At 44.9% G+C, this 20,537-nt stretch overlaps 1 protein-coding gene across 2 annotated transcripts in view; it reads left to right on the forward strand.

The window, feature by feature from the left end:
- The first annotated feature begins 321 nt into the window (after positions 1–321).
- The window catches only part of PEX7 (peroxisomal biogenesis factor 7), a 345,856-nt gene continuing 325,640 nt past the window's right edge, over positions 322–20,537 (forward strand). For both annotated transcript variants that reach the window (XR_011031176.1, XM_068279492.1), the window contains exons 1-2: positions 322–488; positions 19,631–19,688. Coding sequence is in view for 1 of the 2 variants with exons in the window: in XM_068279492.1 (XP_068135593.1) it covers positions 359–488; positions 19,631–19,688 (188 nt within the window). In the remaining variant the exon portion in view is untranslated. The remainder of the gene's footprint in view (positions 489–19,630; positions 19,689–20,537) is intronic.

Genomic DNA, 20,537 nt, shown 5'->3' on the forward strand with positions numbered 1-20,537 from the left:
CATATTTTTAGTTGGAAAAGGGGTATCGGTTATGTTTGGGATGAAGTTCAATCCTTTGGCAGACTTCCTCTTTAAAACCAACAAGTCAAAGGAAAATACATAATACGGAGTTTAAAAGTTGCATAAACACATTCCCGAGTAATAGTACGTTATCGCTGTGTACTTTAGCAGGAAAACACATACACACGTCTGATGTTCGGAGGCTATCTCCACTCTCTGCGCTCGCTTTTTACGTCAGGCAACAAGAGTGACAATCGTGTGACATTAGTAATCAATGCGCATGCGCAAGCTACTCTTCACTGTAGCGTTCCAGGAAAGTAACACTGCGCATGCTCATACCGTGGAGCAGCGCAAGCTGATGATGGCTTCAGCTGGCGGTGCGACCCGAGCAATCCGCCTACCTGCCAGGCACGGTTATGCAGTGGAATTCTCCCCTTATCTCCCCACCCGACTGGCCTGTGCAGCCTCTCAGAACTATGGCATATCAGGTGACGGAGGCATTGCAGCACCTCGCTGTGACTGTGGGCAGGGTTTCATTTCCTGTGTTTAGAGCCTGATTTTATAACACACTTGCATGGAAATCCTGGCATGTTGCAAATCAATTCCTGGGATGTTAGAAAAATAATACGTTGTAGAATTACTTAGGAATAAACAGTGTTACAGATTTTAGAGGGTTTGTTTTATATGTTATTATTATGGCTTTACCCTTCCCTGATAGTTGAGGCTAAGCAACCTACTAAACGTACTTAGCATCAAAGAACAAGCCTGAACCACATATAAAATCTATTGTTATAACTTGTTTACAGTTTTTGTTACTTCTGAAAATAAAACAATATGTCATGTATGTTCTGTTGCTTTTGCACATGATGCTGAACTAGTGAGGTAAGGACATCAAACCAAAAATGGTACTTCCACACTTTGCGCATTGCAATACCATCACAATGCAATGGTGCTGAAAAATTGTGCCATATGTTAGACGTGTTGTGATCATGCAAGTGAAGTATACAGTACATTGCCTCACTGCCACTGTAAACATGCACTGTGGCGTAGCAATGGGGGATGCATAGGTAGCGATTGCACCAGGGCCCTTGTGTTAGCTCTTCATTGGTTCTATGCTGGTAATGATCACCTCTATATGGAGTACATTTGAAATCGGTGCCGGTAGACTTGGGCGCAGGATACAGCTGTTATATGGCTGATCCTGCTTCTGCACAAGTTCAGGCCGTGTTAATTACTATTCCCCCTCCAGGCCGCCATGGATGGTTGGGAATGAAATAATTCGGCTTCCAGCTATTGCTGGAGGCCGAATTATTGTGATTTTTTTTTTAAGCAACCTCGGCTCCGTCTTCTGATGGCTCCGACGTTACTGAGCGCCGCTATAGACTGATTCCCATTATAGTCTATGGCGGCGCTGGCTGCACCCAAATCTATCAGCGCCGGAAAGCACTGCTCAGTCTATATGTGCTTTGAATAGTGGTAATGATTAGCAGAGCAGTGCTTTTTAGCGCTGCTAGATTTGGGCGCAGTCGGCGCCTCCATAGACTACAATAGGTATCACTCCTATTGCAGCGCTCAGTGAGTAACGTCGGAGCCGTCAAAAAACGGAGCCAAGGTTGCTTAAAAAACACAATAATTCGGCCTCCAGCAATCACTGGAAGCCGAATTATTTCATTCCCCCACTATCTATGGCGGCCCGGAGGGGGAATAGTAATTAAAACGGCCCAGACTTGTGCAGAAGCAGGATCAGCCATATACCGCTGTATCCTGCGCCCAAGTCTACCAGCGCCGATTTCAAATGTAATCATCATTAGAAAACTGTTCTCCTTCTCCTGCTTACAACTCTTTGTCACTGCAGCTGTTTTTGGCAGCTGGATTTTGGTGCTATATATCAATTGTTTTAGAGGGGACCAATGTAAACTTTCACTGGGGCCCCTAGCTACGCCAGTGAACATGCATGTTGTCTGGTAAAAGCACAGCATGCTGTGCATTACGGTACTCTGTTTGTGAACGAACCTTAAAAATATAATTGCATTGTGTGTGATGCGATATTGTTCGTTCTGACTATACATAGGGTTGTTTGTTTTTTTTTGCAAACTTTCGAATCTTTTGCCTAAAGAAGAAACCTAAAGGAAACCTGAGATGGGCAACTTAAAAGATTTTATACTTACCCGGGGCTTCCTCCTCCAAACTCACACCACATGGTTGTCAACAAAAATATGCAAACATATTGACATTTCCATTTATTATAGACGGCATCAGGAAGAAAGGCTGAGAAACGCAAGTGCCATTCATTGCGATAGCAATTTAGTTTCCCGATGCACACAAGTGGGGAAGGGGCCTTAGGGCGAACACAGTGAATCCAGCGCAGGAGACTTGGGCGTACAGGGAGTAACTTCGGCGCCGTCAGAAGAGGGAGCTGAAGTTACTTTTAAAACACAATAATTCGGCCTCCAGCAATTGCTGGAAGCCTACTTATTTAATTCCCCACCATCCATGGCGGCCTGGATGGGGAATAGTATTTAACATGCCCGACTCTTGTGCAGCAGCAGGATCAGCCATATACCAACTGTATCCTGCGCCGATTCCTCTCGTACGTGCCTTAGGGTGAGGTTTGTTTTGTATATTTTACTTAGAGCTGCTCAGATCCTTTTAGGCTGGTTTTACAGTGGGACGTTAAAGTCCCACGTTACAGCAGCCAGTAACGCAGCCTAACTCACAGCACTGTAAAATCAATGTGCTGTTCACAGTGCACACGTTGCGTTAGGGTATAATGCTGCACGTTAAATGAAAGTGCAGCCTGCTGTACATTATACCCCTATAGAGCTGCGTTAGATTGTTTGCACATGCTCAGTGACTAGCCACATGGCTAATTAATATTCACTGCACTGTGGTGACTCGTGGTGGGACTCGTAGTGTTGTCCGGATCATGAACAAATCGTTCATTTGATCCGGATCTTTTTTGTGAATCAAATCATCCGGATCATCACAATGAAAGATTCGGTTCACAGTGGATGTCTGTCTGGAAGAAACAGGAACATACAGAATGTACAGTGCAGGGAAAGTGTGTCCTGCTAGTCATTTCACCCCCAGTCTGCTTCCCTAGTAAAATGATTCAAATGATTCGGTTCAAAGGTCCGGATCTTTTCAATGATCCGATTCGAATGATCCGGACTTTCCATCACTATCCTGGAGCGGCTGCTTTGAGAGCCGCATAACATGGCTCGCGTTGCGTTAGGGGCACGTTATGCAACCTTAACGTCCCCTAAAACGCAACGTCTTGGTGTGAAAGTAGCCTTAAGTGCTTGTTCACACTTCAAGAGCTTTTCTAAGCGCTTTGTGATTTTAAAAGCTCTGGTTAATGTTATCCTATGTGTGCGTTCTTACTTGAGCAATGTGATTTTGTAAAAATCCCCCATAGCATTGCATTAGCAAGAGCTTTTCAAAATCAATAGCGATTAAAAAGCTCTTGTAGTGTGAACAAGCCCTAGTGTACCTAAGACAAGTACACTTAATGATTTTATACTTACCCAGGGCTTCCTCCAGCCCCATGAGGACTGATGTGTCCCTTGCCGTTCTCCTGAGTGCCTCCGTTTGCCTGGTTTCGGTCCAAGTAAACTGGCTCAGCCGCGCCAGATGGGCTCTTCTGTACATGTGTGTTGGGGCCGTGCATGCGCAGAAGAGCCGACTGGCTCTATGGAGCCAGATTACTGGGACCGATACCAGGCAAACGGAGGAACTCGGCAGGATGGCAAGGGACACATTGGTGCTCATTGGGCTGGAGGAAGCCCCGGGTATGTAAAAATCATTAAGTGTACTTGTCTCATGTACACTTTAAGGCTACTTGCACACCAAGACGTTGCGTTAGGTGCCACGTTAAGGTCGCATAACGTGCACTTAACGCATCGTATGGTGCTGCAAGATAGGACGGTAGAGTGAGCCGCGTTAGGCGGCTCTATCCCTATAAGGTCTCCCAGAGTGGCGCTGATTGGCCGGCGGGACCACGTGATGCGGAGCGAGACACTCCGCATCACGTGGTCCCGCCGGCCAATCAGCTGCCGCCAGTGCAGTGAATATTAAGTAGCCATGTGCGCGGCTACTGTAGCTGGCTCTCGCCGCCTCCTCTCTGCCTCCCACTGCGCATGTGCAAACAGTCTAACGCGGCTATAGCCGTTGCAACGCCGTAGCATGCTGCACTTTCGGGAGAACGTGCAGCGTTACATGTAACGCAACGTGGGCTGTGTGAACAGCCCACTTGTGTTACATTGCTGTGCGTTGGGGGAGCGTTACAGGCGCACTGTAACGTCTCTGTGTGTAAGCAGCCTTAAGGGACCTGAGCAGCTCTAAGTAAAATATACAAGACAAATCTCCCCCTAAAGGTGCCCATACATGGTACAATAAAAACGTTAAATTTTCCCTTTTATTCGACCAAAACGATCAAATCGAATGAAAGTTTAACCTCCCCGGCGTTCTATTGAGATCGCCAGGGAGGCTGCGGGAGGGTTTTTTTTTAATTAAAAAAAAACTATTTCATGCAGCCAACTGAAAGTTGGCTGCATGAAAGCCCACTAGAGGGCGCTCCGGAGGCGTTCTTCCGATCGCCTCCGGCGCCCAGAATAAACAAGGAAGGCCGCAATGAGCGGCCTTCCTTGTTTTGCTTAGATCGTCGCCATAGCGACGAGCGGAGTGACGTCAGCCGACGTCCTGACGTCAGCCGCCTCCGATCCAGCCCTTAGCGCTGGCCGGAACTTTTTGTTCCGGCTGCGCAGGGCTCAGGCGGCTGGGGGGACCCTCTTTCGCCGCTGCTCGCGGCGAATCGCCGCAGAGCGGCGGCGATCAGGCAGCACACGCGGCTGGCAAAGTGCCGGCTGCGTGTGCTGCACTTTATTTGAAGAAAATCGGCCCAGCAGGGCCTGAGCGGCAGCCTCCGGCGGTGATGAACGAGCTGAGCTCGTCCATACCGCTCAGGAGGTTAAAAGAATCTTTTTCTTTTTTTCGATCAAGAAAAAAAGAATAGATTATCCCATTTTTTTTCAATAAAAATCTGATGGGACATGTTGGAAAAATCTTTATAGTCGATCTAACGGAATAATTGAACAAAATTATCTATAAAAAAAAAATGAAAAAAATGGTACCATGTATGGCCACCATAAGGCCCCTTCCCCACTTGGGTGCATCAGGAAACGAAATTGCTATCACAATGAATGGCACTTGCGTTTACTTTCTATGCCTTTCTTCCTGATGCGGCCTATAATAAATGGAAATCGCAATGTGTTTGCGTATTTTTGTTGGCAACATGTGGTGTGAGACCGTAATGAATTGCAACGCATGAATGTAGTGCAGTCTATGCACTTCTGAAGGCTAAGAATTATTTACCGTTGCTAGGCTGCTCCCTAGCCCCCTCAATCTTCTGTTACACTGCCTCAGTTCTGCAGTTCAAAGTGCCTTAGGTAAAAGCACGGGATCCCAGCTGCTGCAGGCCATGCCAGGAGGTGTAGTTCATTAATGTTACTACATCTACCAGCTTGGAGGTGACGCTACTTTGATTCACTAAATCTCCTGGCATGAATTGCGGTGGCCAGAGCCCTGTGTACAGGGCTTTGCAGGTACTTTGAACTATGGTAGTGAAACAGAAGATGGAGGACCACAAACACATGGAGGAAACCCCAGAAGGTAATTAATGCTAGCTTCCACCTCAGTGGCTGCCTTCACACTAGCACAGAGCTAAACAGTCTCAGCTGTTTTGTGGAGCCCAAGTGACAGTTCTGTGCTACTGCACAGGCGCGAGCCGTCCTGCTCTTGTACAGGAGCATGGCCATGAGCTTTGGGGGGGCATGGGTTGATACCACAAGGCGGAGTGGGATTGGGAGGGCCTCTGGAGGATCCAGAAGCTTCCATCTATTGAGGTAAGTATCTACATTTCTTTTTCTCTTTCTTATTTTTTTTACCTCACAGGCTTGCTTTAAATAAATTACTTGCATCAATATTTGTTTGTTTCATGACAGTAAATAACTCAGCTTGGTGATTTCATTAGTGTTTCATTTTTAAAAGTTGCCAGTAGTGCATTTACAGTATAAGATCCCTAGTTATTTCAAGGCCCTAGTTATTTGTCCCTCAGAGGGTCTCACAGTCTAATCCCCAGGGCTGTGGAGTCGGAGTCGTGGAGTAGGGCAATTTTGGGTGCCTGGAGTCGGAGTCGGGAAAAAATGCACCGACTCCGACTCCTAATGAATTTGTAACTGTAATTAAAATAGAAAATATGATAAAATGTTCTATTTCTCAGATAATAGTGATTAAAAATAATGTATATATACAGTATATATACAGTAATAGCGGTGCTTAGTCCACAAAAATGAAATAAACCAATCAAAATTAGTTACTTGTGCTGCTTCAATAAAGCAGTCCCCGTATTTTTAAAGTCAGATATACATATCTGATTGTGACTGTATATATGATGTGTACACAGGAATCTCTTATATATTCGAAATAACATCTATGCTGCAAGTATAAAGCCTGATGTGTAGCCGTGTCACTAATAGAGATGGTCAACGAGATGGAAATAATTCTGCATTGATGCTGATTTATGCAAATGTATGCACTCCCTTTGCTGATGAAATCAAAAAATTTGATATGTTATTACAATTTGGTTTGGTGACTACAAATTAAAGGGTAACTGAGACGGATGAAAAGTAAAGTTTTATAGATACCTGGGGCTTCCTCCAGCCCCCTTCAGGCTAATCAGTCCCTCACTGTCCTCCACCACCCGGATCTTCTGCTATGAGTCCTGGTAATTCAGCCAGTCAGCGCTGTCTGGCCGCATGCCGCTCCCACAGCCAGGAACATTCTGCACCTGCGCAATAGTGCTGCGCAGGAGTAGTATGCTCCTGGCGGCGGAGTGTGTGCATGCGCACTACGCCTGACTGGCTCAAGTACCTGGACTCATAGCAGAAGATCCAGGTGGCGGAGGAGGACAGCAAGGGACTGATTATCCTAAAGGCGGCTGGAGGAAGCCCCAGGTATGTATAAAACTTTAATTTCATCTGTCTCAGGTTTACTTTGTTACACAGTAGTACTATACTCTACATATGCACTCCCTACAGAGCTGCAGGGAATCCACTGAGAATGCTGTGCACATTGAACACAGAGGTGTTGTCTGTTTACAACCTCATTCCCCTGCAGAGAAACTGCACATCATTCTTACATGTACCCACACTTACATTGCCTAGGGCCTGATAGATGTTCTTTGTTCCGGTTTGTACCTTTTACAAGTACTCTTACCAAGGACTAGTTTTAGTCTAAAGGGAATAAATATAGTAGTCTACATATCCTTCTCACTTCAGTTGTCTTGTAAAATTCCTAAGCGTTGGCACTTAAGAGACGAATTTCATGTTACATACTTTTAATCAACAAAATTGTAATATGCAAATTAGAGGAGTCAGAGTCGTGGAGTCGGTGGAATCCTAATCTGAGGAGTCGGAGTCGGTGGATTTTTGGACCGACTCCACAGCCCTGCTAATCCCTACCATTGTCATATGTCCATGGTAATCTACGACCAATTTTATGGGGAAGCCAATTAACTTTTCTGTATGTTTTTGGGATGTGCGAGGCAACCGGAGTGCCCGGAGGAATCTGGGAGAACACACTTCATGCAGTTGTTGCACTGCAGCCTTTATATATTTATAACAGACACATGACCTTGTTCAATTCACTTTTTCTCCTAAGTTGTCTCCTAGGACGTAGGTGATATTTTCACACTTAACCCCCTTGCCGTTCCAATTATTTTGGCAAGGGGGCGGCGCAGCACTTTTTTTAAATTCATGTAGCTAGCCTAGCGCTTGCTACATGATAGCCTCTGACAGGCGGCATCCCCCTACCTATCATGATCGCCGCCGGAGCTCTCTGCAAGCAGGAAATCCCGTTCAGAACGGGATTTCCTGCTCGGCTTCCCCGTCGCCATGGCGACGGGGCGGGATGACGTCACAGACGTCGGGACGTCAGAGGGAATCCCGATCTACCCCTTAGCGCTGCCTGGCACTCATTGGCCAGGCTGCGCAAGAGGTCTGGAGGGGGCGCGGCGGGTAGCTGCGAATTAGCGGCGATGGAGATATGCACGCAGCTAGCAAAGTGCTAGCTGTGTGCAATAAAAAAAAATGTGAAAATCGGCCCAGCGGGGCCTGAGAAATCCTCCTGCGCAGGTTACCCCGAGCTGAGCTCGGGATAACCGGCAAGGAGGTTAATCAATAAATGCCTTTTAAGCCACCAGCAAGCAAAAGAAAACATGATCTCCAGTTTTTTGGGAATATGAAATGTGCCATCGTTGATTTTCTTTTACAGAGGAACTTTAAACCCAGGATTGAGCTTTATCCCAATCAGTAGCTAATACCCTCTTTCTCAAAAGAAATAGTTACCTTTACTCAAACAGATCACCAGGGATATCTGTATAGATGATATTGTCATGAAACCCCTCCCACAGTGTGATGTCAGAGCCATGGCCCAGACAGTTTTCTGTCTGGGAACCTTGCATTGTGGGAAATAAAGTCTGTTTCCATCTGGAAAGCAAGCAGCATCTCCCTCTGTGCATAGAACTCTCAGTAAGGCCTAATTCACATTATAAATCGCAAGCACTAGCACTTTTGTGAGCGCTTTTTAAAGCACTTTTCCTTGTGCTTTCAGAGCGATTTGCGCTTTAAGCGGTTTTCTGAGATTTTCGTCCTGAACACAATCAAGAAGTTAACTCTTTGACCTGGAACTGAATGTATCTAATATACATTGTGAGCAAAAGCGCTCACAAAACCGCGCTTTTTAGAGTTCTTGGTGGTTTTCCTATACCTTGCATTGAAGCGCAAACGCTCAGGAAACGGTGCAGGACCTACCTTTGCGCTCGGAAAGGAAGCTCATCGCTCATGTGAGAACACTCACATAGGGCAACATTACTCAAGTGCTTTTAAAGCGATTTTAAAAATCGCTAGCGCTTAAAAATAAACTAATACTCATTGGGCTCTATTCATAAAACATTTGCGGTAAAAAAAATCTTGGAGGGAAAACACCGCATCGGTATTTTAGACTTTTGTGTGCTAATTCATATAAATGTTTACACTTGCGATAATAGGTCGGGGAATTCCCGCACTAAACTGGCGGTGCTGCTGAGTTGTTACATTTGCTGGCTGAGTAGATACATTTCTCTGTGCAGAGACAGAGTTACTATAAGGAGGCAGCCCCAGCATCCCTTTACATGTGCATTCTTTTGAAAACGGCCTCTGTTTGCCATGAATCTTCTCTCCGAATCTGTCTATAAAGGTGGGTACACACGTCAGATAAAAGTCTTTGGAAAATGAAAGATCACAGACCAATTTTACCCCCTTTCATGTAGTATGAGAGCCATACTCTACACAGTCCATTCTATGGAGCTGAACTCCCCATCAGATAAAAATCTTTGCAAGATGCTGCACACAAAGACCGCTGTACACATGCAACAGATCAGTATCTGCAAAAGATCTGTTCCTGCAAAAGATCCATTCCTGCAAAACGCATTCATAGTCTATGATATCTGCAGACCTCATACACACCTTGTTTAACGGACAATTATCTGTAGATCAGATCCACCAGGTTGGATCTTCAGATCGGCAGATAATTGGCTGATCTGCAGATGAATGTCCATTAAACAAGGTGTGTATGGGATCTGCAGATATCATAGACTATGAATGCATTTTGCAGGAATGGATCATTTTCAGGAACAGATCTTTTGCGGATACTGATCTGTTGAATGTGTACAGCATCTTTGTGTGCAGCATCTTCCAAAGATTTTTATCTGATGGGGAGTTCAGCTCCATAGAATAGACCATAGGTTCTCAACGTGTGGTACGCGTACCCCAGCGGGTACTTCTGAGGGTTCTAGGGGGTACTCTGGCTTGATATACTTAACCAAAAATTAATACATTTACAGTTTTAGAAAATGATGAATCTTATTTAAACAGCACCAAATTAGTATTTTAGCTAATTAAAAGCAATAGTAAATGCTTGGAAATGGTTTAGAACCAATTATAATGTACTACGATTAAATATATCTTTGTCAAAGGGTACGTGTGATAATGTTTACCATGCTAGGGGGTACTTGGTGAGTACAGAGTTTTAAAAGGGGTACATACTAATAAAATGTTGAGAAACACTGGAATAGACTGTGTAGAGTATGGCTCTCATACTACATGAAAGGGGGTAAAATTGGTCTGTGATCTTTCATTTTCCAAAGACTTTTATCTGACGTGTGTACGCACCTTTAGTCTTTCTAAACAGTCTGTTTAACCACTTGAGGACCGTGGGCTTTAACCCCCTTAAGGACCAGGCACTTTTTTTCCATTCAGACCACTGCAGCTTTCACGGTTTATTGCTCGCTCATACAACCTACCACCTAAATGAATTTTGGCTCCTTCTCTTGTCACTAATAAAGCTTTCTTTTGGTGCTATTTGATTGCTGCTGCGATTTTTACTTTTTATTATATTCATCAAAAAAGACATGAATTTTGTCAAAAAAAAATATTTTTTTTAACTTTCTGTGCTGGCATTTTTCAAATAAAGTAAAATTTATGTATACATGCAGCACGAAAAATGTGGACAAACATGTTTTTGATAAAAAAAAACCCATTCAGCCTATATTTATTGGTTTGGGTAAAAGTTATAGCGTTTACAAACTATGGTGCAAAAAAGTGAATTTTCCCATTTTCCAGCATCTCTGACTTTTCTGACCACCTGACATGTTTCATGAGGGGCTAGAATTCCAGGATAGTATAAATACCCCCCAAATGACCCCATTTTGGAAAGAAGACATCCCAAAGTATATAAAAAAAAAAAGTTTCAATTTCTTCTAACTTGCGACAAAAAAAAAAATGAAATCTGCCACGGACTCACCACGCCCCTCTCTGAATACCTTGAAGTGTCTACTTTCCAAAATGGGGTCATTTGTGGGGTGTGTTTACTGTCCTGACATTTTGGGGGGTGCTAAAATGTAAGCACCCCTGTAAAGCCTAAAGGTGCTCATTGGACTTTGGGCCCCTTAGCGTACTTAGGGTGTAAAAAAGTGCCACACATGTGGTACCGCCGTACTCAGGAGAAGTAGTATAATGTGTTTTGGGGTGTATTTTTACACATACCCATGCTGGGTGGGAGAAATATCTCTGTAAATGACAATTGTTTGATTTTTTTTACACACAATTGTCCATTTACAGAGAGATTTCTCCCACCCAGCATGGGTATGTGTAAAAATACACCCCAAAACACATTATACTACTTTTCCTGAGTACGGCGGTACCACGTGTGACACTTTTTTGCAGCCTAGGTGCGCTAAGGGGCCCAACGTCCTATTCACAGGTCATTTTGAGGCATTTGTTTTCTAGACTACTCCTCACGGTTTAGGGCCCCTAAAATGCCAGGGCAGTATAGGAACCCCACAAGTGACCCCATTTTAGAAAGAAGACACCCCAAGGTATTCTGTTAGGTGTATGGCGAGTTCATAGAAGATTTTATTTTATGTTACAAGTTAGTGAAAAATGACACTTTGTGAAAAAAAAACAATAAAAATCAATTTCCGCTAACTGACTGACAAAAATAAAATCTTCTATGAACTCGCCATGCACCTAACAGAATACCTTGGGGTGTCTTTTTTTTCTAAAATGGGGTCACTTGTGTGGTTCCTATACCGCCCTGGCATTTTACGGGCCCAAAACCGTGAGTAGTCTGGAAACCAAATGTCTCAAAATGACTGTTCAGGGGTATAAGCATCTGCAAATTTTGATGACAGGTGGTCTATGAGGGGGCGAATTTTGTGGAACCGGTCATAAGCAGGGTGGCCTTTTAGATGACAGGTTGTATTGGGCCTGATCTGATGGATAGGAGTGCTAGGGGGGTGACAGGAGGTGATTGATGGGTGTCTCAGGGGTTGGTTAGAGGGGAAAATAGATGCAATCAATGCACTGGGGAGGTGATCGGAAGGGGGTCTGAGGGGGATCTGAGGGTTTGGCCGAGTGATCAGGAGCCCACACGGGGCAAATTAGGGCCTGATCTGATGGGTAGGTGTGCTAGGGGGTGACAGGAGGTGATTGATGGGTGTCTCAAGGTGTGATTAGAGGGGGGAATAGATGCAAGCAATGCACTGGCGAGGTGATCAGGGCTGGGGTCTGAGGGCGTTCTGAGGGTGTGGGCGGGTGATTGAGTGCCCTAGGGGCAGATAGGGGTCTAATCTGATGGGTAGCAGTGACAGGGGGTGATTGATGGGTAATTAGTGGGTGTTTTAGGGTAGAGAACAGATGTAAACGCTGCACTTGGGAGGTGATCGGACGTCGGATCTGCGGGCGATCTATTGGTGATAGATTGTCCGCAAGGGGCAGGTTAGGGTGGCAGTGACAGGGTGTGATTGATGGGTGGCAGTGACAGGGGGTGATTGATGGGTGATTGACAGGTGATCAGTGGGTTATTACAGGGAAGAACAGATGTAAATATTGCACTGGCGAATTGATAAGGGGGGGTCTGAGGGCAATCTGAGCGTGTAGGCGGGTGATTGGGTGCCCGCAAGGGGCAGATTAGGGTCTGATCTGATGGGTAACAGTGACAGGTGGTGATAGGGGGTGATTGATGGGTAATTAGTGGGTGTTTAGGGTACAGAACAGATGTAAACACTGCACTTGGGAGGTGATCTGACGTCGGATCTGCGGGCGATCTATTGGTGTGGGTGGGTGATCAGATTGCCCGCAAGGGGCAGGTTAGGGGCTGATTGATGGGTGGCAGTGACAGGCGGTGATTGATGGGTGTTTGACAGGTGATTGATAGGTGATTGACAGGTGATCAGGGGGATAGATGCATACAGTACACAGAGGGGGGGGGGGGTGTCTGGGGAGAATCTGAGGGGTGGGGGGGTGATCAGGAGGGAGCAGGGGGCAGTTTAGGGAATAACAAAAAATATCGTTGACAGATAGTGACAGGGAGTGATTGATGGGTGATTAGGGGGGTGATTGGGTGCAAACAGTGGTCTGGGGGGTGGGCGGGGGGGGGGGGTCTGAGGGGGTGCTGTGGGCGATCAGGGGGCAGGGGGGGGAAATCAGTGTGCTTGGGTGGCTGCAGCCTGCCCTGGTGGTCCCTCGGAAACTGGGACCACCAGGGCAGGAGGCAGCCTGTATAATACACTTTGTATACATTACAAAGTGTATTATACATTTTGTATGCGGCGATCCGGGTGCTAGTAGCCCACCGGCGCTTCCGAACGGCTGGCGGGTTACAGCGCGAGGTGGGCGGAGCCAGTCCCCGGCGGCCGATCGCGTCACGAATGACGCGATCGCGCCGCCCATGCCCCTACAAAGACCGCCGCCTCTGGGCATGAGCTGGTCCTTGCGGGATCCACTTTCCGGCCGCCCCTGTGCAGTGGGCGGTCGTTAAGTGGTTAATTGCCACAGCTTAGAAGAACTTCAAGAAATGTTACACATGCAGGCTTTCTAATGTGAAATTTATTTGAAAACAGGTACCCAAAGGGTTTAAAAAAAAAACACAGCCTTGGTATTCCGGGATGCCTTGTCTGCTCTCCTCTCACTGCAGCTGCTTGGGAGGTCTTTCTCATTCACTTGCTGTTATCTTGACTGTGTTACTGCTGTCTTATCGCCTTATCTAAACAGGGGGTTTCTCTGCACACATTCCGCCTGCTCTAATCTTTATGAATTAACCTTCAGTGACATGTGTTGTGATAATCTCCGCACAACGCGGTAATTTCCCGCACTGCAAAGGAATGTCAGATTTTCATGCGGAAACAGCCTTTATGAATGCCCACTTTGCTAAATGGTCGGAAAAGTCAGCTGTTTTGAGCGGAAAACTTGCGGTAAAGTTTTATGAATAGAGCCCATTGCGTGAACAACCCCTAAAAGAACATTCCACAGAGATCACCTGGCAGCAATAAAGATGTGTCCATTTGTGATACATTTTAGAATGTAAAACAGAGATAAAACATTTTACAATGGGCAAACACTAACTAATTTATTTGAGTATTTGGGAAAAAAAATTATTCATTACATTATTTTCACTACAGTACCTCTTTAACCGATTCCGCTCTGCCGAATCGTGTTTCTACGCCCCTCTGGACTTCATTATAAAACCAGGGGTGTAGGTACACATATCCTCTGTTTACAAGCGGCCCCTCCCATGACAGAGTACAGATTGATCAAACATGTGTCCCCATTCGCTGATCAAAGTGCCTGTAGCAAATGATCACCAGGATTAGCGAGATGCCGGTATCCAAAGTGAAAGTAAGCACAGAAACACTTTACTTCCTGTGTATTATTCAGTACACAGGCAAGTTTGGGTACATGTAGTGAACAAACATACAGACTGCATACATACAAACTATATGTAAATTACATAAATAAGTAAACCCCCCATTATTAACCCTTTATTCACCCCTCCCCATTATTATCAAAATACATAATAAAAAAAGACAGCATTTAAAAAAAAAAAAAAACTACATAAATAGTTACCTGTACCTTAGGGACTTTTTAAACCGCTTCCGGACCACGCGGATTGAAATCTACGCCCTGTTTAGCGCCTGTTATCCCTGCCAGGGTGTAGATTTCAATCATGCCTGCTTTCACCGCTACTAAAGATCACTTGTTCTCTCGTCACTGCAGCCCCCTCGCTCTGCCATCAGTATGACAGCAGAGCTCCCTGAGCTGGTCAGAAGCCAATTTAATTGGTTCCTGACCCTGTGATCACTGTGAGCCAGTCCCATTGGCTCACATTGATCACGGTCAGGAGCCAATGAAATCAGCTCCTGACCAGTTCAGGGAGCTCTGCCGTCATACCGATGGCAGAGCAAGGGGGCTACAGCAATGGTAGAGCAGCGTAATCGGTGGTAGCGGCAGGTCCATGCAGCGTGATGTCGGTAAACCCCGTTTTTTCAAAGTTTCTGGTCCTTAACCTCTTCAGCCTTCAGTCGTTTTTCACCTTATGCATCAGAGTAATTTTCACCTCCCATTCATTCGCAAATAACAATATCACTACTTATCACAATTAATTGATCTATATCTTGTTTTTTCTGCCACCAATTTGGCTTTATTTGGGTGGTACATTTTGCTAAGAATTATTTTTTGCTAAATGCCTTTTGAACAGGAATATTAAGAAAAAAATTGAAAAAAAAATCATTATTTCTCAGTTTCGGCCATTATAGCTTTAAAATAATACATGCTACCGTAATCAAAACCCACATATTTTATTTACCCATTTGTTCCGGTTGTTACACCATTTAACCACTTAACGACCAGCTAACACCGACAGGCGGCGGCTGGTCGTTTGTGGTTTTACATTGAAACGGCCGCTCGTTCGAGCGGCTGTTCCATGTCAGTTCACGGAGGGTGTCTCCGTGAATAGCCTGCGAGCCTCCGATCGCGGCTCGCAGGCTAATTGTAAACACGCGGAGAAGAAATCCCCGCTGTTTACATCAATATGGTGCAGCAGCGCCGTAAAAGAGATCGGCGATCCCCAGCCTCTGATTGGCCGGGGATCGCCGCCGTGTGATAGGCTGAAGCCTATCAGAGGCGGCGCAGCACGCATCGCCGTCCTGTGCCGCCCAGCGAAGGAGAGGTAGGGAGGGAAAGGGAGGGAGGAATCGCGCTGTGGAGGGGGCTTTGAGGAGCCCCCCCCTGCTCGGCCACACGGAGCGGCAGCGATCAGACCCCCCCAAGCAGGTCATCCACCTAGTGGGGAAAAAAGGGGGGAAGTCTGATCGCTCTGCCATGCACACGATCTGTGCTGCGGGCTGGAGAGCCCACGCAGCACAGATCAGAGAGAACAGCCCCGGTCCTTAAGTGGTTAAATTATGTCCCTATCACAGTGTATGGTGCCAATATTTCATTTGGAAATAAAGGTGCATTTTTTCAGAAGTCATTAAAAACACTTCTTTTGTCACAATAAACCCAATTTCATACAATTCTAAAAACAAATAATCAAAAACAGATAAATATTCAGATTATGTCCGACATTAAAGTTTGTTCATCAGCAAAAAATAGGTAAAATCTCATCTAGTGGCCAGTTTGGTTATTGCACTTATTATTTAAAGGATATGTCCATATGTTTCCAGTTAGAGAACAGCTGTGTTGAGGAAAGCACCATCTAGTGTCCTATTCTGATACTACGGACTATCAGTACAGAGTGGATTATTTCACCAAATGAGTTCAATCCAACTACCTTAAGGACCCATTTCTACTTCGGCGATTTCGCCGGCGATTCTGCAGAGTTTCCCCGCACATGATTCGCACGAGGAAACTCTGCCATAGGGGATGACGGGGCCGCGGCGGAATCGCTTGCGGCAGCGATTCGGCCGGCTGCGGAGGCTGCGAATCCCATAGCCGTAGTAGTGGAAACGAGCCCTTAAAGAGACTCCGTAACAAAAATTGCATCCTGTTTTTTATCATCCTACAAGTTCCAAAAGCTATTCTAATGTGTTCTGGCTTACTGCAGCACGTTCTACTATCACCATCTCTGTAATAAGTCAACTTATCTCTCTCTTGTCAGACTTGTCGGCCTGTGTCTGGAAGGCTGCCAAGTTCTTCAGTGTTGTGGTTCTGTGATGCATCTCCCCCCTCCAGGCCCCTCTCTGCACACTGCCTGTGTATTATTTAGATTAGGGCAGCTTCTCTCTTCTCTCTTATCTTTTACAAGCTGGATAAATCCTCCTCTGAGCTGGCTGGGCTTTCACATACTGAGGAATTACATACAGGCAGAGCTGTCTGCACTCTGCAGGAAGAAACAGCCACTTCAGTGAAAGATAGCTGCAGGGGGAAAGAAACACACAAATGATCTCTTGAGATTCAAAAGGAAGGGTGTATACAGCCTGCTTGTGTATGAATGTATTTTCTATGTGTGGACATACTGTACATCAACCTACTTCCTGTTTTGGTGGCCATTTTGTTTGTTTATAAACAAACTCTTTAAAACTGTTTAACCACTTTTAATGCGGCGAGGAGCGGCGAAATTGTGACAGAGGGTAATAGGAGATGTCCCCTAACACACTGGTATGTTTACTTTTGTGCGATTTTAACAATACAGATTCTCTTTAAGGAGTTATTAGGCAAAAAAAAAAAAATGAGTTTCACTTACCTGGGGCTTCTACAAGCACCATGCAGCCATCCTGTGCCCTCGTAGTCACTCACTGCTGCTTCAGTCCCCCGCCGCCAGCTAGTTTTGTTTTCACATTGCGTACATTTTACGCATTCCTGCTGATGCAGGAACAGCAACACATACATTTTTTACGCGTTGGTGGTTAAATGCGTACAAATTTACACATTGAACCATTTATGCATTGATGTTCCTGCACCAGGGGGAATGCGTAAAAATGTACTCAATGCAGCCCGCCGACCCCGAGGTCGGCAAAAACGAAACTAGCTGGCGGCGGGGGATCGGAGCAGCAGTGAGTGACTACGAGGGCACAGGATGGCTGCATGGGGCTGGTAGAAATCTAAAATTCACCTGCGACTATAGCAAAGACTGTGTAAGCTATTTAGATTTGAAAATTAAGAACGAGAATGGTGCGATCAAAACACAAACTTTCTTTAAGCCCACTGATTGCAACAGTTATATACCAAGAGACAGTTGCCACCACGCTAACTGGTAAAGGTAGGTTCCTAAAAGTGAACTTTTGAAAATATGCAGAAATTGTACTGAACTAGAGTGTTTTAATATAGAAGCGGATATACTAACTCAAAGATTTGTGGAGAAGGGATATATGAAAGAGGAGGTTGATAAGATCCATTTAGAAGTAATAGGAAAGGATAGGAAAGAGATTGTTTATAAAAAGAATCCCAAAAAATTTAATTACCGAAGGATAGCCATGATCACAGACTACAGTGTTCAACATAGAGAAATCAAGCATATCTTACATAAACATAGGCACGTTTTGATGGCTGACCCAGAGCTAGCACACATTTTACTTGAAAAACCCAACGTTATTTACAGAAAAGCACCAAACTTAAAAGATCTGCTGACTAAAAGTGCGATAGATATTCCAAAACAACCATCAGGACGGATTGCAGATTTCACTGGGTTTTATAAGTGTGGCACTTGCCATGCATGCAGACATTGTACTAATGTGGCAAGAAGGACCACTTCATTTACTAACAATATAAGTAGAGAGAATTTTCCGATTAGAAACTTCATGAACTGCGAGTCAAAAATGGTGGTATATGTCCTTGAGTGCTCCTGAGGCCTACAGTATGTGGATCTGACCACGAGGGCACTCAGGGAGAGAACATATGAACATGTAAAAACATAAGAAATGGTTTAATGGACCACTCTGTATCGGCGCACTTTAAAGAGAAACATAATTGTAACCCTAGAGGACTTGTTTTCTCAGCTATTGATCAGGTGTCAAAGAACTGGAGGCAGTGGAGAGGTAATAATCCAGATAGGGATCTAGCCAAGCTTGAAATGAATTGGATTATAAAGCTGAACTGTATGTATCTGGATGGTCTTAACATAGATTTTAATTTGAATTGTTTTTAGCTAATTTGTGAAAAGAAGATTTTTCCCTAAGGTAGGACTAATTTATTTGTTTACTCTGCTCTTCATTTCTACAGCATTAGCACTTTAAGGTAGTTGGATTGAACTCATTTGGTGCAATAATCCACTCTGTACTGAAAGTCCATAGTATCAGAATAGGACACTAGATGGTGATAACGGCGCACGTATAGATGAATACAATAGCCGACTCCTTCCTGGTGGTGGAACACATTTGCGTTCCAGTGACGTCACCGGAAGCAGTATGGCCCCCCGAGCCGGAAGTAATTAACTCTGCAGCCGGCGATTCTGGTAGTGGCATGCAACTTGCACGGGAGAGGTAATTATATGTTTTATGTATATATATATATATATATATATATATATATATATATGTATGTATATATATATATATATATATATATATATATATGTGCTACTTGCCTGCCCGATCTCGTATCCCCTGACGACGGTGGAGGCCCCGAAACTAGTCGGGACGAGAGCGGGCTATGCACCTGAAATCGCAATTGTTGCTCTAGTACCACAAGGGTGGGAAGCGAACTATCCGGAGAGGGTCCTAATGGTCTAGGACCCTTACTATGTGAGTGACATTTGTACATGCCTGATTGATGTATTTTTACCAATAAATTTGCCTTGTACATTATCCACTGAGAGAATCCCTCTTTCTCTTTTCTTGTGGTGCACGGAGTTGCACAACAGGCACCCACGATACAAGAGGAATCTCTGTAGGTGGATTGTATTATGTGTATATCTACAACAACGTAATACCTGGCGCTGTGGTGTTGTTTGACATTTTCTGTGGATGAAAGGAGGATATATCCATGACACGGCTGCAAAGGTTGTTGTGAATAAGAGAAGAGGATATTGTTTATTTTCATTTTGGGGCGCCTCTAATTATCTATTCATCTTATTCCACTACTTCCTTGTTCTGTAGAAGAAGTTCTGACAGATGGGAATACAGGACAGCAATAAGAATCCAAGAGAATACACTATCCAAATCTATAATAAAATATTTTCTTGTCCTTTAACGAGTGTAAAATCTCTTGTCTGCTAATGGAGTATATTCATCAATTATTTACATGTTATGTTTTTGCAGGGCCTGGTACTCTGTTTTTACTAGAACAAAATGGAGCTGGTCTCATTTGCATTAAAAGGTAATTTATTTTCTGAATTTCTTTCTTTATATGTTTATGCTATTTAGGTTTGTATAAATCAATATTTGTCATAGTTAAGCAACGTTTTTGCAACTCGATGGTCCTGTGTTTTATTTTTACCAAGGATTTTATGTGTAAGTTTGTAGCTTCTCCACAGGTTTGTATGAGTAAAGATTGCATTATTGTGGCCAGGGCTGTGGAGTCGGAGTCGAGGAGTCGGGGCAATTTTGGGCACCCGGATTCGGAGTCGTGGTTTCAGAAACTGAGGAGTCGGAGTCGGGAGTCGCATGATTTTTGTACAAAAATCCACAGCCCTGTTAAGTATTAGACTAAGGAGTCGGAGTCGAGGAGTCGGAGTCTAAGCAATTTTGGGTACCCGGAGTTGGAGTCGTGGTTTCAGAAACTGAGGAGTCGGAGTTGGAGGATTTTTGTACAGACTCCACAGCCCTGATTGTGGCATACTAAAAATGTAATGTTAGACTAATGCACAGACACATCCTTTTCCCTTACTTAAAGGAGTCATCAGGGGAAAAAGGCTAAAATACGTGGTACTTACCAGGGGCTTCCTCCAGCTCCAAGCTCCCAGGACGTCCCTCACCGCAGCTCTGCCCGCAGCTGTTTGCCGCAGGTCCGTCCCAGTCCCCGGCGATGACGCCAGAGCGACCTCCAGGTCGCTCTGTACTGCGCCTGCGCGAGCGGCACTGTCAATCACCGCCACGTGGGCCGGAGCGGACTGCGCACACAAGCACTGAGGACACAACGGATGAGGCCATCTCCTTTAAAGGGGGGGCTCTGGTGACACTTACAACTATTGCAGTTTGCCCGCCTTTTATAACTTATTATTATTGA

This window comes from Hyperolius riggenbachi, chromosome 4 (assembly GCF_040937935.1).
Source record: "Hyperolius riggenbachi isolate aHypRig1 chromosome 4, aHypRig1.pri, whole genome shotgun sequence".
In the NCBI taxonomy this organism is placed as follows: domain Eukaryota; kingdom Metazoa; phylum Chordata; class Amphibia; order Anura; family Hyperoliidae; genus Hyperolius; species Hyperolius riggenbachi.